Here is an 18,619-nt window from a genome sequence, read left to right as displayed (position 1 = left end):
GATTAATGTAATGTTTTGAGTAGATACCAGTTTAATACTAACATATAAAGGAGTATGAATAATTTAGGGAAGAAGTTGTATGTTAAATTATGTGTGATCTTTCGCTCGGTCGAATTTTACAATAAACAGCGATTCTTTTACACAATAAAAGAAACGTCATTTCACTGTCAACTGCGTTTATTATCAGAAAACGTAACATGTGTAAATGTTTGTATGAACATAACAAGATTCAACAACTGAGACATAAACTGAACAAGTGCCACAGACATGTGGCTAACAGAAATTGAATAATGTGTCCCTGAACAAGGGGGGTGGGGGGGGGGGGGGTCAAAATGGCAGAACAGTGACATTCCTGTCTTGTAGGAAATCACGCACAGAACGACTAGTGTGGCTGGTGGCATTGTCATGCTGGAGGGTCATGTTAGGTTGAGTCTGCAGGAAGGGTACCACATGAGAGAAGAGGATGTCTTCCCTGTAACACACACTGCAATGACAACAAGCTCAGTCCAATGATGCTGTGAGACACCGCCCCAGACCATGACAGATCCTCCACCTCCAAATCAATCAATCATCAGGGTTTGTGCCCATAGGCGACATTGTTGCCGGTGATGTCTGGTGAGGACCTGCCTTACAACAGGCCTACAAGCCCTCAGTCCCTCAGCCTATTGCGGACAGTCTGAGCACTGATGGAGGGATTGTGCATTCCTGGTGTAACTCAGGCAGTTGTTGTTGCCATCCTGTACCTGTCCCGCAGGTGTGATGTTTTGATGTACCGATCCTGTGCAGGTGTTGTTACACGTAGTCTGCCACTGCGAGGACGATCAGCTGTCCGTCCTGTCTCCCTGTAGCTCTGTCTTAGGCGTCTCACAGTACGGACATTGCAATTTATTGCCCTGGCCACATCTGCAGTCCTCATGCCTCCTTGCAGCATGCCTAAGGCACGTTCACACAGATGAGCAGGGACCCTGGGCATCTTTCGTTTGGTGTTTTACAGAGTCAGTAGAAAGGCCTCTTTAGTGTCCTATGTTTTCATAACTGTGATCTTAATTGCCTACCGTCTGTAACCTGTTAGTGCATGTTCATTAATTGTTTATGGTTCATTGAACAAGCATGGGAAACAATGTTTAAACCCTTTACAATGAAGATCTGTGAAGTTATTTTGATTTTTACGAATTATCTTTGAAAGACAGGGTCCTGAAAAAGGGACGTTTCTTTTTTTTGCTGAGTTTATACAGTGGGGAGAACAAGTATTTGATACACTGCCGATTTTGCAGGTTTTCCTACTTACAAAGCATGTAGAGGTCTGTAATTTCCATCATAGGTACACTTCAAATGTGAGAGACGGAATCTAAAACAAAAATCCAGAAAATCACATTGTATGATTTTTAAGTAATTCATTTGCATTTTATTGCATGACATAAGTATTTGATACATCAGAAAAGCAGAACTTATTATTTGGTACAGAAACCTTTGTTTGCAATTACAGAAATCATACGTTTTCTGTAGTTCTTGACCAGGTTTGCACACACTGCAGCAGGGATTTTGGCCTACTCCTCCATACAGACCTTCTCCAGATCCTAACAGGTTTTGGGGCTGTCGCTGGGCAATACGGACTTTCAGCTCCCTCCAAAGATTTTCTATTGGGTTCAGGTCTGGAGACTGGCTAGGCCACTCCAGGACCTTGGGATGCTTCTTACGGAGCCACTCCGTAGTTGCCCTGGCTGTGTGTTTCAGGTCGTTGTCATGCTGGAAGACCCAGCCACGACCCATCTTCAATGCTCTTACTGAGGGTAGGAGGTTGTTGGCCAAGATCTCGCGATACATAGCCCCATCCATCCTCCCCTCAATACAGTGCAGTCGTCCTTTCCCCTTTGCAGAAAAGCATCCCCAAAGAATGATGTTTCCATGCTTTACTGTTGGGATGGTGTTCTTGGGGTTGTACTCATCCTTCTTCTTCCTCCAAACATGGAGAGTGGAGTTTAGACCAAAAAGCTCTATTTTTGTCTCATCAGACCACATGACCTTCTCCCATTCCTCCTCTGGATCATCCAGATGGTCATTGACAAACTTCAGACGGGCCTGGACATGCGCTGGCTTGAGCAGGGGGCCCTTGAGTGCGCTGCAGGATTTTAATCCATGACGGCGTAGTGTGTTACTAATGGTTTTCTTTGAGACTGTGGTCCCAGCTCTCTTCAGGTCATTGACCAGGTCCTGCCGTGTAGTTCTGGGCTGATCCCTCACCTTCCTCATGATCATCGATGCCCCACGAGGTGAGATCTTGCATGGAGCCCCAGACCGTCATCTTGATTTCTTCAATTTTCTAATAATTGCGCCAACTGTTGTTGCCTTCTCACCAAGCTGCTTGTCTATTGTCCTGTAGCCCATCCCACCCTTGTGCCGGTCTACAATTTTATCCCTGATGTCCTTACACAGCTCTCTGGTCTTGGCCATTGTGAAGAGGTTGGAGTCTGTTTGATTGAGTGTGTGGACAGGTGTCTTTTATACAGCTAACGAGTTCAAACAGGTGCAGTTAATAAAGGTAATGAGTGGAGAACAGGAAACGTACAATTATTTTCCAGTCCACTTAAATGTTGAGCTCGAAGTGATGAAATTCTCCAAGCGCTAGAGAGTGTCTGAAGTTGAGGGGAAATTAGGTAGTTCTGTTTTTGAGCTGTTCTTGTTGTTTTGTTTTGTGTGGACCCCAGGAAGTGGTGTTTTGTGTGGACCCCAGGAAGAGTAGCTGCTGCTTTCGCAACAGCTAATGGGGATCCTAATACAATGCCAAATACCCAAAGTTGTGTCAAGTTGGCTGGATGTCCTTTGGGTGGTAGACCATTTTTGTTACACAAAGGAAACTGTTGAGCGTGAAAAACCCATCAGCACTGCAGTTCTTGACACAAACCGGTGCGCCTGGCGTCTACTACCATGACCCGTTCAAAAGCACTTATATTTTATGTCTATCCCATTCACCCTCTGAATTCACAATCCACGTCTTAATTGTCTCAAGGCTTAAAAATCCTTCTTTAACTTGTCTCCTCTCCTTCATCTAGACTGATTAAAGTGGATTTAACAAATGACATCAATAAGGGATCATGGCTATCACCTGGTCAGTCTATCATGGAAAGAGCTTTTGTATACTCGGTGTGTGTGTGTATGTATATATATATATATATATATATATATATATATATATATATATATACCTCTCTCTCTCTTTCAAATGATGTATATATATATGTATATATATATAAATAATTTGAAAGAGAGAGAGAGATAATTAGAGAGAGCAGTGGCCTGCAGGTTTGCTAGATGGATGTGTTAGAGCGAGTAGGTCGGCCAGTAAGGGAGTTTGCTCCAGGCCAGATGCACCAGACTGTTCTGGTGCATCAGAGAATTGGCTTCTCTGTGTGTGTGTGTGTGTGTGTGTGTGTGTGTGTGTGTGTGTGTGTGTGTGTGTGTGTGTGTGCGTGTTTGACAGCGTTACATTTTTTCCCACTGCCCTTCTCCTCCTCTTTATCACTCCCCTCCTCTCCCCTCCCTTTCTCCTCTCTCTGCTCAGACCAAACCAGCTGTGCCTGAGAATGAGCATTGAGAAGGAGCTGGGGCTAAATGTTTAATATTTGTCTTTTTCACACTGAAAAAGGAGGATAGCAAACATTGAGCGGTTGCCTGCAGCTGCTGGGGGGGGGGGGGGATACTGCTGTTGGACTAATGTGTGTGTGATGGGAATACATTGCCAGCCGTGCTGTTAGACCTGCTGTGTTCTCTAGGCTTTGGTTTCCATACAGCCTTGCTTTATACTTGATGTAAGGCCATCTTTATTTCACTGTTAGTATGTGTACGTACATGTGTCTGAGTGTGTTTGCGTACATTTTTTTACATATTTTTTTTACATAGCCTAAGATAGCAGATTCTCAGCAACTTAAGTTTAGACACATGTTCTTCTTCTGTGTAAATATTTGCTTAGTATTTGAATCTTCACTTTGCCAGACAGAGCCATCATAACCTATAAATAATGTTCTCACCAGGCCCCAGACATTAAATCTATAACGGAATGTATGGAAGGGGGCTGATTAATGGTGTCAACCAAGCCCCGTAATGTCTGTTACGGTGATGTCACTGTGTTTGATGTGTTCCTCTTAGGAGCGCGCCACACGTTGCTCTGTCTGCGCGGGTCACTTAGTGCTGACGCGCCGACAGGGGACGGAGAAAGAAGTGTCAATTGGCATATACTCAAGCAGACAGCTATTTAACCAGCATCTTATTTTGCAGGAAGCAATAATCCACTTGAACTCTCAAACCTGTCAGTGGAGCGTGAATAACTTGAAATGCTTTGTGTGGCATTTGGGAAATGGAAAGAATTCGGGGAAAAAAGAGAATGATGGAGGAGGAGGGAGGGGGTGGTGTGGGGGGGGGGGGGGGGGGGGGGGGGGGTGTGGAGGAAAGGAGTGAGGGATGTTTGTGAAAGCACAGCCATTCTGAAGAAAAACTTTTCCCACCGACTTTTCCCCCGACAGGGATTGATGAGGCCTCGTTTGTTTTTCCTGACGTCATCTTTTCTGCCCGTTATTTACACACTTATTTCCAGAGGCGAATCTACACTCCGGAGCATGTTGTTGTGAATATTTAATGAGTCCATAAAAAAAAATGTTTTCCCTGTTTGGAGACGTATGCTTTTGGAAATCAATTTGCCATAAGCGTCTGCATTATGAATGAACATGGCTTCTGATTCGGAGGAAGTAGGACCAGTAAATGTAAGGCCTTGCACAAGGCTCTCTTTCTCTCCCTCCCTCTCTCTCTCTCTCTGCCTCTCTTTCTCTCTCTCTCTCCAGCGTTCTCTCTTTCCATCTTTCTCTCTCTCTCTCTTTCTCTCCCCCGCTCCCTCCCAGTCCCTCTCTCTCTATCTTTCCATCTCTCTCGCTATCTCTCTCGCCCTGACTGCAGTTTCTCTTGGGTCTATAGGATCTTAGACCTGGCTGAACCTGCCATGTATCCACACGTCTCCTGAGGATACAGTGTTGGTGGTATGCCGTTAGAAGGAATGAATACCAATGTGCATAGCTATGTGGAAAACGTCAGGGTAGCCTATCTATTATCTGGTCCCATCCCTTTTATTGATTGCAGAGATGAGAAAAGCGAGACAGGGGGGGAGATCGGGTAGGAAGAGAGATGAGGATGTGATGTGTGACTGTGTGGTGTTTACAAAGGTGCAGAGAAAAGGAACGATGAAGACGTGTGTAAAGAATGCCACAGGTACGGCTGGAGAAAAAGTGGTGGGAAACATAAAGGATATCAGAGGCAGGAAGGAAGAGATGGACAGATGACAGGCAGATGAAAGGCAGAGTCTCCATCCTGAGGCAGAGGGCTCATGGCGAGATTCTGTCGTCGTTATTCTCCCAAGCGGCTCTGAGAAGATTAGTGACCTGAGCCTGGCTGGCTCTGGCTGTACCCCTGCCCTGACACCCCAGTCCTGCTGTGACCACCACTGGCCAAACCCAGACCCGGCGGGCAGACTATTAACTATCCAACTTCACCCGTCTCAACTCTCCTCTCTCTCACTCCCTCCTTCCTACTTCCGTCTCTCCTCTCCACACTGGGAAACATCCTCCTTCCCCCCCCCCCCCGTTAGGACCCGTAATTGGCCCCATGTTCGTCTTTGAAGCCATATCCTCCTTTCCGTTGTTGTTTGTTTACTTTGTTACAATCTCTTGTTGTGTCTGGGTTTCTGCTCACGATGGCTGCTGTGGCTGATGGTAGTATAGATCCTGTAGTCTGGGGCGAGACGCGAGTCGTGAGGTTGGGCAAAATAAGTGGCAATGCCAGAGAGTGGCTCTGACCAAGCAGGATAAATTTAGAGGCAAAGCGAGGCTCCAGGAGAAGAGAGGAGAGGTGATGGTGCTGTCCCTGAGCTCACAGGCTGGCTGTTTAAAGGGGAGCTTAAAGGAGAGCGGGGAGCTGAAGCCACCTGCCTGGGCTGGATGTGGCCGTTCTTATCTCCTATAATGAGCAGAGTGGCTGGGATTGAATGTACTTACTGTTCACCACACACCTGCCTGGGCTGGATGTGGCCGTTCGTATCTCCTATAATGAGCAGAGTGGCTGGGATTGAATGTACTTACTGTTCACACCTGCACACCAAGTTTGAAACATAATTTAGTCTGATGTCACAAGGAATCTAACGACAATTTGAAAATGAGTTTGAGAGGTGCTAGAGAGCAAATTTTACAGTACAGTAAGGAAGCACATGTTGTTAGGCAAGTCTGGAATCGATACGTCAAGAACACTCTCTCATCCTGAATTCTGTTGGAAGGGTGCTGGGTTATTTTGACCGGAGTGTGACTGGACTAGACAACCGGCTGTGGGGAAGTCCTAGCATAAATGTTAACAACAGGTGCTACTTTACCTGTATGATCAATGACAACATTTCACTGAGTTGCAGTGATTTGTGATGGTGAGTCGTGATAGTAGTTGTCGACATAGTAGTCGTTGTAGTAGCAGTATTAGTCGTTGTTTTCATTGTCGTGGTTGTGTTTGCATGGTAGCCTTACCTTGACCTTATCGCACACGTTTATATTGGTATCTTCAGAATCAACTGCTATTATGTACCTGCTTGTCTTTATCTCAATTCACCCATGTTGTTTTGTTTTCTCCCTCCTGAAAAGTGTGTGTTCTGTTGCATCTCCTATTCCAGTTCCCTACCCAAGCTCCCTTCACTATGACCCTCGCTCCATGCCTGAGCCTGTGGCCAGTCTGAGAGCCAGCCACTGCAGTCCAGTCTTTTACTTACTGGACAATGGTAAGAGGAGGGACCACGGCCCAGGGAAACCTGTCCCTTTCACGTCCTATCGCTGGGGGAGTGTGCGTGGGTGGGTGGGCTGAGGGGTGGAGGGTGGATGGTTTGTGGGTGGGTTTGTGGGTGTGGGGCGTTGCATGGTAGCATATGGAGTGTGTTCCTATGCTTGTCTGTTCCAACTTTCAACATTGTGATCCATGCATCTGTGAGCAGAAGATGTAGAGCTTATCGGCGTTGTTGCATTGCCTCAGCCCCAGCTGTAGGGGGCGATGTGTGTTTTGTGCTGGGTCTAGTCTGGTCTTGTGGCCTTGCATCCTTCATCAGCCGTGCTACTGAGGAAGGCTGCAGAGAAAAGCGGGAGGAGTCAGTCAAGGTCAGACACTCCTTCCTAATTCTTCAGCTCCTCTGTGATTCATCCATGTTGTTGTTGTTGTTGTTGTTGTTGTCATGTTCTTGTGAGGAAGGCCATGCATCTTTGCCCTTCCTGTTGGGAGGCACTCTGACTCTCATTCCTTTGTAACACTAACTTTGTCTATTTGGTTTTTCTCACCCACAACCTCCTCTTTAACATAATAACAACATCTAATACTCTGTGATGTGTCTAACTGCATGGACTCCATGATGATACCAGACAGCTGTGTCTAGGTTCTCTATTCCCGCCCCCAATGAAATATCGACCTATCAGGAGCATCGGAAACCGACAGGCTGATTAACTTTTAGTTACACATTTCAAATATGGACAGACCAGGAATAGTTTACCCCCGATTTTGATAAGAAATGACCGTACCAGACATTTTTATTTTAAAGACAGTTGGATTTAATGGATAACATAAATTGGAATCAAATCAAAATATTACGAGTAGGCTACACCAACTTTAATTTTCCATTCACATGGGTAAATTGCTACAGTAGATTTGTCGTGGTAAATGAGAAAATACTTTATTTCAGTTGTACGGAAGGATTGTCAAATCGATGAATTGCACTTAATCTGCTCAAAAAGTAGGACTAAATGGTTCCGTTGATAATACCCATCAACAGGGTGAACATACTGTATCTTCAGAGACTTTGGTCGCAGGCAGGACTAAGGTAACACCGACATCAGCTTTAGGGAGCGGTAGAGGTGTCCAATAATGGTTGCAATTGAGATTAGCTGTGAATTTAACCCGTATTGATGGTTTAACAAGAGATCAATTGACGGTAATCTGGTGGCCATTGATGGTTTAACAAGAGATCAATGGACGGTAATCTGGTGGCCATTGATGGTTGCAATATGCTCCATGTCACTAGCAATTAATACTCCCTAAATACTTACCCTAAAATGGCATTTGGATGTTATCAGGGCATATAAACAAGACAATATACTTTTCTATTTTTCCATAACTGAGAAAGACAAACTGGCCTTTCGTAGGGCAACAGGTGATATGTAGCATAATGATGTCCCCAAATATGTAAATACTGTCATTTGTTAAAAGGCATCGCTGGCACAATGCACAGTCCCATTTTTTATTCAGTTCAAACATCCTTCTATCCAACAAACATATTCCCAGAGTCCTAACATGGTGCAAATGAGCTGTTAAATGGCGTGTAGAATTCCACCTGTGAATAGTGAATACCAGTGCTATTGGTAGAACTGTGTTTCTACACAGTTCTGCTGCTACGCATCATGGCCGCAACATCTGGCCACACACACAGACACGCACACACTATACCACAGCAATTTTGTCACAAGCACCGCACAAGGAGAACATTTCATTTACATCAAAATCCCTTTCAAATTCTATGCTCCCAACAAGGCAATTTATCATAAAATGACTCCTACTTCAATTCTACCTCAGCACACCACTTTTCCCCTACTCAAAGCCAATGAAAGATGGTGGAATTCAGACTTTTGGCCTCTTGAATTATTATCTGTAAAACAGAGTATTCTTTTGGGGCCCATAAGAGTTTGTTCAATTTCAAAGCTAAAATGTTCTGGATTCCACTTATAGATGTTGCAATCAAACAACTGCACTTTCCAATATCTGCTAGCTTGCCCCAAACATTACTTTACAAAGATTGGTGTGTGGTTTCTTGATTTGCCATCCTTACAACATCCCACATTTCCCATGCACCAGAATAATTATCTAACCAACCAAAACCAGTGTCCTCATGGTATGTCCTTTGAATCGACTGAGGAAAAAATTAATGACCGTCTCTCAACATGTACCTTTGCAGTTCTGTATATACTGCAAAATGCTTGCAAAATGTTGAACTTGTTTGTTTCTTTCCAATCTGTTTTGTGTTTATTTGAGTTCCCAGTTTATTTATGTTTCTTATGCCAAACCCCCCAGGCCTTAGTGAACTCTGACAACCCGAACATACAGAAGTAAATTAAACAAACAATCAGAAAATACCTCTACTTAAATCAGTTGCTTTTGAGTGGCCAGAGAATGGAAGACTTGGAAGACACACTGGGAAGGAGTCTTGCCCGAAAACGGGTTTCTCGGTTCCTGTTTCTAGAACTGCTTTCACTGTTCCCGTGTCTACACTCTCTGACTGGGAGCACTGGCCTGGGAAAACCATGGAGCATGATGGGAATGGCCTCTGCATCTGCCTGCCATGTGCGACAACTGCACACTTTTGCACGTTTTGAATTACGTTGTTCAGTTTTTGTTTCGTTTAATCTTTTGTTTTCTGCATCGTTTGGCTTTTACTTTTGCTTCCATTTTGGTTTGGTTTTGGTTTGGAAACATTAACTGCTCCTTTCTTTCCTATGTCTTTTGTTACAGTAAAGGGACCCGGCAGAAAGTTAAGTCTGCCAACAGATCTTAAGACTGATCTTGGTACGGTAGGCGAAAGCCAGCAGTTTTACCCTCGTTTCATTTGATTAATTTACTTCCTCTTTTGTCCTGTTGTGCGCAGATATACATTTTATATTTGTTTTGTTTATGTTGTTCACATCAAGTAGCTTCCTCTTCACGCAACCAGCAGTATTTTCTTATCACTCACTTCTTCTACTCGACCAGCTCATGATGAGACTGAATGGCCTGTTCTGTTCTTCTCCTTTGACTTTCTATGTCTGTGTTTTTACCCGTCTTAAGCTTTTTTGTTTATCGTACATTTTGCAAGTGTTTCCAAAGGTGGCTCTTACCTCATGCCCATATCGTTTTGGGAGATGCATTTCCAAATGTACTCTCGCTCTATTGAGATTGGACCCTTCTCTGTCTCTCTATACAGCCTCGCTCCATCGTGATTGGATCATTTTCTATCTCCAAACAGCCTTGCTCTATACTGTGATTGGACCATTCTCTAACTCTAAACAGCCTTGCTCCATCGTGATTGGATCATTTTCGTCTCTCCACCGGGACTTTCTCCATTGTTGCTGGACCATTCTGCATTTCCTGTAGACTGTAGCAACACGCTCTTTCTCAGTACATCCCCTGAGCTCCTACACCCCTTGCAGTCACAGGTTCTCTCGCTCATGCTTCTGCTCTGTCCTGTCCTACTATATCCCTCTACTATATGCCTCTTCAATTCATATACAGTACACTAATGTGCCAATATCTACAGAATGACATCTGTGAAATGACAACTGTTTCCTTCAACAGGTTTGAAATGTGTGGCTGTAGTTTTAGAGTGAGACCGTGTCGAGTAAACAAGCCATCATTTAACAGGAAATAAAACTGAAAAGGATGATAGTTGATAGCAAAAATGCACCTACCTCATTGGGAAATGTATCTCCTTTCAAACGTTGAACAACAATTGGAGGCTAATCAAAAAAAGGTTCAAGCACTATTCCAAGCAGTCCAAATTGAATTGTACATTAATGCAGTGGAACAAAGTGCCCTGTTTAGGCTGTTAACATAGTTTAAATATAATATGAGCAGCTGTCTGTCATTAGTCAAGGATACAGCTGCTACAAAGTGGGACTGTTTCATGTGATTAAATGACTTGAACCTGCGTGTGTGTGTGTGTGTGTGTGTACTGTGTGTGTCCGTGTCTGTGTGTGCGTTAGAGCGAGAGAAAGAGAGAAAAAGAGAGTGAGTGTGTGTAGGTGGGGTGGGTAGACTGCCATTTTTTTTCTGATGTGGACCAGTTTCCTTTAGACTGTGCCAGGACAAACCACTGATTGGCAGACCCAACCATGATGATAAGTGCTAGCCAGACACACAATGGCGTAGTCATGTAGCACATTCATTGGCACTAGAGCTATCCTCAGTTTCCAAGCCCGCTATTGCCCTGCTACAGCCTGCTGTGAAACTGGACTGGAGGCGCACGCGGACTGGGTGGCACCACAGAGTCTTTCATCCTCACTTAGAAAGTGAACCAGATTTGCATCAATGGGCCTAACAAGGGATTTGGTGTTAGGAGTGTGTGTTCCTTCAAATCACCATAGCTAAACAGACAACCCACTAGAGATTCCTGTCTGGCATATTCAGTAGTTAACACGAGGCCAACTTAGCCTGGTCCCAGATCTGTTTGTGCGTTTGCCTACTCCACTGTCAAAACGAACACGTTTTTGCATGACAATCTCTAGAAGGAGTTGGCAAGCGAGCAGAAGCCGACTGGCACCCAGGCTAATGCCAACTTTCTGAATGCAGTTCTCACTCAACGAGGATTGCTCCCAACAAGCCTCCCTGTCACACACACTGATTTCTGCTCTGGAGTGTAGCGCTGGTGGAGTGCTACCTCACTGGGAGCTGTCAGTCAATAAAATGCCAAAGTTTTGTTTACTTGACAGTGAAGACATGGAAGCGGCAGAGTGGTCTGCATCTGGCACAGACGTCGTCAGCTGCTTAATTCTTAGTCTCTTGGCGGCGCAGAGCTTTCCCTGTTTGGCTGACGAAGCCACAGGCTGACGAGCTGCGGAATAGGCGCCAAGCCCATAGAATCCTGCCCCCCTCCAAAATAAATTGTGTCTCATTAACATAGAGTTTTTGGCTCGAAAATACCATTGGAGAGAGCAGGCACACACACACACGCGCGCACATGCGCATCTACGCACACACACGTGCATGCGCACACACACAAGCAAGTGTGGGCACCCACGCGTATCAATATGAATATACACAATTCAGAGCAGGCACCATACATGTACCCACCTTGTCTCAGAGGCATCAGACAGTCCAGTATGCTGTTTCATGGACCTACACTGTATACCTACAGTATCAACCAACTCTATTCAAATATTGATACACTCTGGAATCCACCCAAAGGTCTCTGATTTCTTAAATGTTTGAAGTGCTGCACCGCTCCTGATGCTAGTCTGGTGAGGACCTTACTGGTCAAAAATGTATTACCTGAGTTTCATTGGCACCTCTCAAAAGTAAAATAAAGTTCGGTACTGAGTGTGAAACTCTCTCAATGCCACTTGAGGACAAAAACAAAGGGATGATGAAAGATTCTGATCCTGTAAAATGCCTGGTCCGACCGAATGTACTTTACCATCACCTGTGAATCTATTTATTTATTTGAATCAATATTGTTTGTATCTTTTTTATTTTCTTGGCATGGATTGAGTAAAAAAGCTTCTCCCTATATTTTGACTGCTTTTCCACTCTCTTTCTCTCTCTATCTCTCTGTAATTATCTCTCTAACTCTCTGTCTCCATCTAAATCTAACTATCTCTCTTTAACGCTCTCTCTCTCTCTCTCTCTAACTCAAGTTCAATTCAATTCAAGAGGCTGTATTGGCATGGGAAACATGTGTTAACATTGCCAAAGCAAGCGAGGTAGATAATATCCTAAAGTGAAATAAACAATAAAAATTAACAGTAAACATTACACATACAGAAGTTTCAAAAGAATAAAGACATTACAAATGTCATAATATATACAGTGTTGTAACGATGTACAAATGGTTAAAGTACACAAGGGAAAATAAATAAGCACAAATATGGGTTGTATTTACAATGGTGTGTGTTCTTCACTGGTTGCCCTTTTCTTGTGGCAACAGGTCACAAATCTTGCTGCTGTGATGGCACACTTTGGAATTTCCCTCAGTAGATATGGGAGTTTATCAAAATTGGTGTTTGTTTTCGAATTCTTTGTGGATCTGTGTAATCTGAGGGAAATATGTGTTTCTAATATAGTCATACATTGGGCAGGAGGTTAGGAAGTGCAGCTCAGTTTCCACCTCATTTTGTGGGCAGTGTGCACAAAGCCTGTCTTCTCTTGACAGCCATGTCTGCCTACGGCGGCCTTTCTCAATAGCAAGGCTACGCTCACGGAGTCTGTACATAGTCAAAGCTTTCCTTAAGTTTGGGTCAGTCACAGTGGTCAGGTAACTCTACCTCTCTTCATCTCTCTAACTCTCTATCTCTCTAACTAGATCTCTCGTTCTAACTCTAACCTCAACCTATCTCTCTATCTCTCTAACTAGATCTCTCGTTCTAACTCTAACCTCATTACCTCTGTCATTTTCTCTTTACCATAGACGTTTTCCCCTCTCTCTCTGCTTTTGTTTTCCTTAAGTCGTTTGCTAATGCTTTGCCGTTGTTGCAGATCATGTCAATGGACATTGCACTAGTCCTACCTCCCAGCCCTGCTCCGTGGGGAAGCCTCGCATCACAGGGGTTTCCGAGGGCCCGCGGCTCACCCGGAGAGGGCCTGGCCGACCGCCCTTCCGCAAGGCCCAGTCCGCCGCTTGCATGGAGATCTCTTTGCCTGTTTCCTCCCACACAGAAGGTGTGTGCTTGTCCCCTTCCCCTTAAACCCTCTTCCTAACCTTTTCATCCTCCCATCCTAAGTGCATGTCTGCCAGTCATCAACAGGTAGGGGGTGAGAGGTTGGTTGATTGGGTTGTGGTTGGTGGGATATCTGCTGTTTTCTCATTCATTTTGATTGTGCCTTCTCTGACTTTTCTATCCTGAAGAAAAAATGGTGAATGCTGTATTACTGAAGTATAACTGACATTGAATGTTACAGTATTATGTCCCTCCTGGTTAGTCACCATATAGCAGGGTGGATACTGTGGGACTTTTCTCTTCAGCATTTTCTGTGATGAGTGTTATATTGATAGGGTAGATGATTACAGTTGACCACTTCAAAACATGTTGTGTCACATGTAAAATTGTAAGAGAACAGCTATAAAGTCAAAGTTCACAAAAAGGTTTTGCTGAAGACAAATTGTTGGGGATTTTCACACACATTTGCTCGCACATACTCCAGCGGCCCTTCCGCTGTGACCTCACTTGTCATTCACAGCCCTTCACTTTCCACTACACCACCACAATGTGACTACACCACAACACTAAAGCCCACACCCTCACTTTGTACCACCCATACAGTCCCTGTGTTAGTGTATCAATGGTGACAGGGTGGGTGTTTGTGTGTGTGTATCTATGTGCTGTATGTGTGGCGCCAGTAGGTGTTTCCATTCCATACTGTACGTGTGTGTGTGTGTGTGTGTGTGTGTGTGTGTGTGTGTGTGTGTGTTTGTGTGTGTGTGTATATATATATATATATATATATATATATATATATATATATATATATATATATACCTGTCTAACTCCCTCTAGGTGCTTGCTACTTGGCTGAATGTATCTGAATCCTGCTGGTCGTTTGTCCAGTGTTTTCTCAACCATTGCATTTGTGATCTCTGGTTACTACCTCAATAGGAAGGTTATCGTCATATGTTTGTCTCGTGTTACAGAGCGTAGGTATGTTTCATTGTTGTGCTCGAATGTATCTTGAGGCGTCCTGCCACAAATAACATCAAACAGAGGAAATCCTCTCATCTGACACTGTCAAGCGGTTACTCACATCTACTTTCACTCTGTTCCTTGTTGAGCCAAAACGTTTACCTCTCCCCTGCGAAACGCTGTGAGAGAAAACGGCTGCTGTCAGGATGGGTATCAACATGACATTACGTGCAATCATACCCCCCTGTCAGTCAGCCTTCTTTAGTCACAGTCAGAACGCTGTAGGGACAGCTCGAGACAACATCCAACGACGGACATCCATTCATTGTTGTCCACACTTACGTCTCTATAGCCTGGTGGGGAGGAGGGTTGGGCCAGTTTGGAAGTTTGCTGGATCGAATCCCCGAGTTGACAAGGTAAAAATATGTCGTTCTGCCCCTGAGCAAGGCAGTTAGCCCACTGTTCCCCGGTCACCAAAGACGTGGATGTGGATTGAGGCAGCGCTCCGCACCTCTCTGATTCAGAGGGGTTGTGTTAAATGCGGAAGACACATACATTTCAGTGGAATACATTCAGTTGAACAACTGACTAGGCGTCCCCTTTCTCAGCCAGCTACATGACCTCGCTCCCCTGGTTGTCTCAACTAGCATCCTATTCCCTACATAGTGCGCTGCTTTTGACTCAGGCCCATAGGCCTCTGGTCAAAAGTAGTGCACTATATGGGGAATAGGTTGCCATTTGGGACGCAGCCCTTGTCTTATAGCAGCTTACTGTCACTCAGCTCCTGGCCCATTAATAGAACCAGTCTGTCGGGATGCGGTCCTTTTCTCAAAATGGACAAAATGACGGTGAAATGTGTTGAGTGTTGAGATCAGCTGCCCAGGCCTGTTAATCCTGAGTAGAATGTAACATCCACAAAGGAAATGTTCTACTGGGTATATTCAGGAGGTGGGGCTGTGTGCACCTTAACTAAATGCAAGTTCAATATGCATTTACAGAGGCGATAATAGGCTCTTAAACACAGAGACAAGTCGTCTAATGTAACGTTACATGGTTTATGAACACAGTCCTCCTCCTTACCGAGGATAGAGGGACATTTACTAGATTGTATAGTCACAGCGGCAGCTAAACTCAGGTAATATTGTTAAAAGTGCTGTGCAGATTTTATGCACTACCTTTCCACTATGGATCTGAACATCTAGATTACCACTATGGATCTGAACATCTAGATTACCACTATGGATCTGAACATCCAGATTACCACTATGGATCTGAACATCCAGATTACCGCTATGGATCTGAACATCCAGATTACCGCTATGGATCTGAACATCCAGATTACCGCTATGGATCTGAACATCCAGATTACCGCTATGGATCTGAACATCCAGATTACCACTATGGATCTGAACATCCAGATTACCACTATGGATCTGAACATCCAGATTACCACTATGGATCTGAACATCCAGATTACCACTATGGATCTGAACATCCAGATTACCACTATGGATCTGAACATCCAGATTACCACTATGGATCTGAACATCCAGATTACCACTATGGATCTGAACATCTAGATTACCACTATGGATCTGAACATCCAGATTACCACTATGGATCTGAACATCCAGATTACCACTATGGATCTGAACATCCAGATTACCACTATGGATCTGAACATCTAGATTACCACTATGGATCTGAACATCTAGATTACCACTATGGATCTGAACATCCAGATTACCACTATGGATCTGAACATCCAGATTACCACTATGGATCTGAACATCCAGATTACCACTATGGATCTGAACATCCAGATTACCACTATGGATCTGAACATCCAGATTACCACTATGGATCTGAACATCCAGATTACCACTATGGATCTGAACATCCAGATTACCACTATGGAGCTTAACATCTAGATTACCACTATGGATCTGAACATCTAGATTACCACTATGGATCTGAACATCCAGATTACCACTATGGATCTGAACATCCAGATTACCACTATGGATCTGAACATCTAGATTACCACTATGGATCTGAACATCCAGATTACCACTATGGAGCTTAACATCTAGATTACCACTATGGATCTGAACATCTAGATTACCACTATGGATCTGAACATCTAGATTACCACTATGGATCTGAACATCTAGATTACCACTATGGATCTGAACATCTAGATTACCACTATGGATCTGAACATCCAGATTACCACTATGGATCTGAACATCTAGATTACCACTATGGATCTGAACATCTAGATTACCACTATGGATCTGAACATCTAGATTACCACTATGGATCTGAACATCTAGATTACCACTATGGATCTGAACATCTAGATTACCACTATGGATCTGAACATCCAGATTACCACTATGGATCTGAACATCTAGATTACCACTATGGATCTGAACATCCAGATTACCACTATGGATCTGAACATCCAGATTACCACTATGGATCTGAACATCTAGATTACCACTATGGATCTGAACATCCAGATTACCACTATGGATCTGAACATCCAGATTACCACTATGGATCTGAACATCCAGATTACCACTATGGATCTGAACATCCAGATTACCACTATGGATCTGAACATCCAGATTACCACTATGGATCTGAACATCCAGATTACCACTATGGATCTGAACATCCAGATTACCACTATGGATCTGAACATCCAGATTACCACTATGGATCTGAACATCCAGATTACCACTATGGATCTGAACATCCAGATTACCACTATGGATCTGAACATCCAGATTACCACTATGGATCTGAACATCCAGATTACCACTATGGATCTGAACATCCAGATTACCACTATGGATCTGAACATCCAGATTACCACTATGGATCTGAACATCCAGATTACCACTATGGATCTGAACATCCAGATTACCACTATGGATCTGAACATCTAGATTACCACTATGGATCTGAACATCCAGATTACCACTATGGATCTGAACATCTAGATTACCACTATGGATCTGAACATCCAGATTACCACTATGGATCTGAACATCCAGATTACCACTATGGATCTGAACATCCAGATTACCACTATGGATCTGAACATCCAGATTACCACTATGGATCGGAATATCCAGATATTATTTCAAGAGCTGCATACTAAAACTATACATTATTATGAGTGGTTATGTCAACATCTAAAGGTTAATGTATGTATACTGTTGCTCCTCAGAATGTCAAACATTACTTATAGATGTGTTACACAATCCTTGTCCTTCTCTATCAGAGAGTTAGCGTAATCCACTCTCTGACCTTTCTGAGTCATTCTCAGGATGCCAAACGTTTGACCTGTTATTGATCTGCTGTTGTGTGCTGTCCTGTCAGTGCACAGACCGAGGGGTTCTCTGAGTACTGTAAGCCTGGCCAAAGCTCTTCCTATCCAGGTCACACTAGCACTACCGTGGCCTGGCTGGTTCATCCCGATCCGGACGGATTAGCAGACAGACACCAGCGGTCCTTCCAGCTAATCTCTCAGCGGTACAGAGAGGATGGGGACTTCTTCCAAAACGTCACAGTTAGCCGACCTGCGCCGGCGTCAGAGGGCTCTATCACCCAGCTGGAGCGTCAGATCAGACAGATGGTCAGGCAGGTAGGGAGGGACGGAAGGCAGACTGAGCTAGTTGTGTTCCAAGAGGACCCTGGACCCTGGACCAGCCACGGGCCACCGCAGGGTGTTCAGTCCTCACGCTGAGTTGTGTTTGATTAGCCGAGGCTGTCCAGAGAACAAAACATTTTAACTTGTCAAAAGTAGCAGCTGCTCCCAAATTGCAAAGACAGTGGGTGATTGTCAGGGATAGAAGTGGACAGGGAGAGAAAGAAAACAACAAATTTATCCATGCTAATGGCAACATAAGAATCTCTATTCCTGGAGCTTTCGAAACACACACACCGGCATGCACCCTTTCACAAAAAAACTGTGTGATTTGTATTTCCATTTCCTGAACAAATCCTCCATTAAGGCAGAACCCATGGAGCTGGGAGGAAGGCTGCAGTCTGCTGTGTTCCACATTAGCATATGCGCCATGTTTTAATGAAGGCCACAGTCGCCTTTGTTACTGATCAGATTGATACTGACATGCTATAAATGCCTAGTTTACATGTATTCCCAGAGCTCCTGGGTTAGAATAGTAATA

The 18,619-nt window shown here is 44.1% G+C and overlaps 1 protein-coding gene across 10 annotated transcripts in view; it reads left to right on the top strand.

Annotated features, from left to right (window-relative positions):
• Positions 1–18,619, top strand: part of stxbp5l (syntaxin binding protein 5-like) — a 235,034-nt gene that overhangs the window by 199,458 nt on the left and 16,957 nt on the right. For 4 of the 10 annotated variants that reach the window (XM_036958792.1, XM_036958790.1, XM_036958791.1 and 1 more), the window contains one exon: positions 13,276–13,458. The exons of 2 other annotated variants lie outside the window; for them this stretch is intronic. In XM_036958792.1, the coding sequence (XP_036814687.1) occupies positions 13,276–13,458 (183 nt within the window). Of the gene's footprint in view, positions 1–6,691; positions 6,797–9,561; positions 9,616–13,275; positions 13,459–18,619 lie in introns of all 10 variants that reach the window. 4 more of the 10 variants (XM_036958787.1, XM_036958788.1, XM_036958785.1 and 1 more) reach the window with 2 other exon arrangements.

The sequence above is a fragment of the Oncorhynchus mykiss genome, chromosome 22 (genome assembly GCF_013265735.2).
Source record: "Oncorhynchus mykiss isolate Arlee chromosome 22, USDA_OmykA_1.1, whole genome shotgun sequence".
Classification (NCBI taxonomy): domain Eukaryota; kingdom Metazoa; phylum Chordata; class Actinopteri; order Salmoniformes; family Salmonidae; genus Oncorhynchus; species Oncorhynchus mykiss.
The sequence above is the reverse complement of the archived record's forward strand: the minus strand, read 5'-3'. Positions and strand labels throughout refer to the sequence as shown.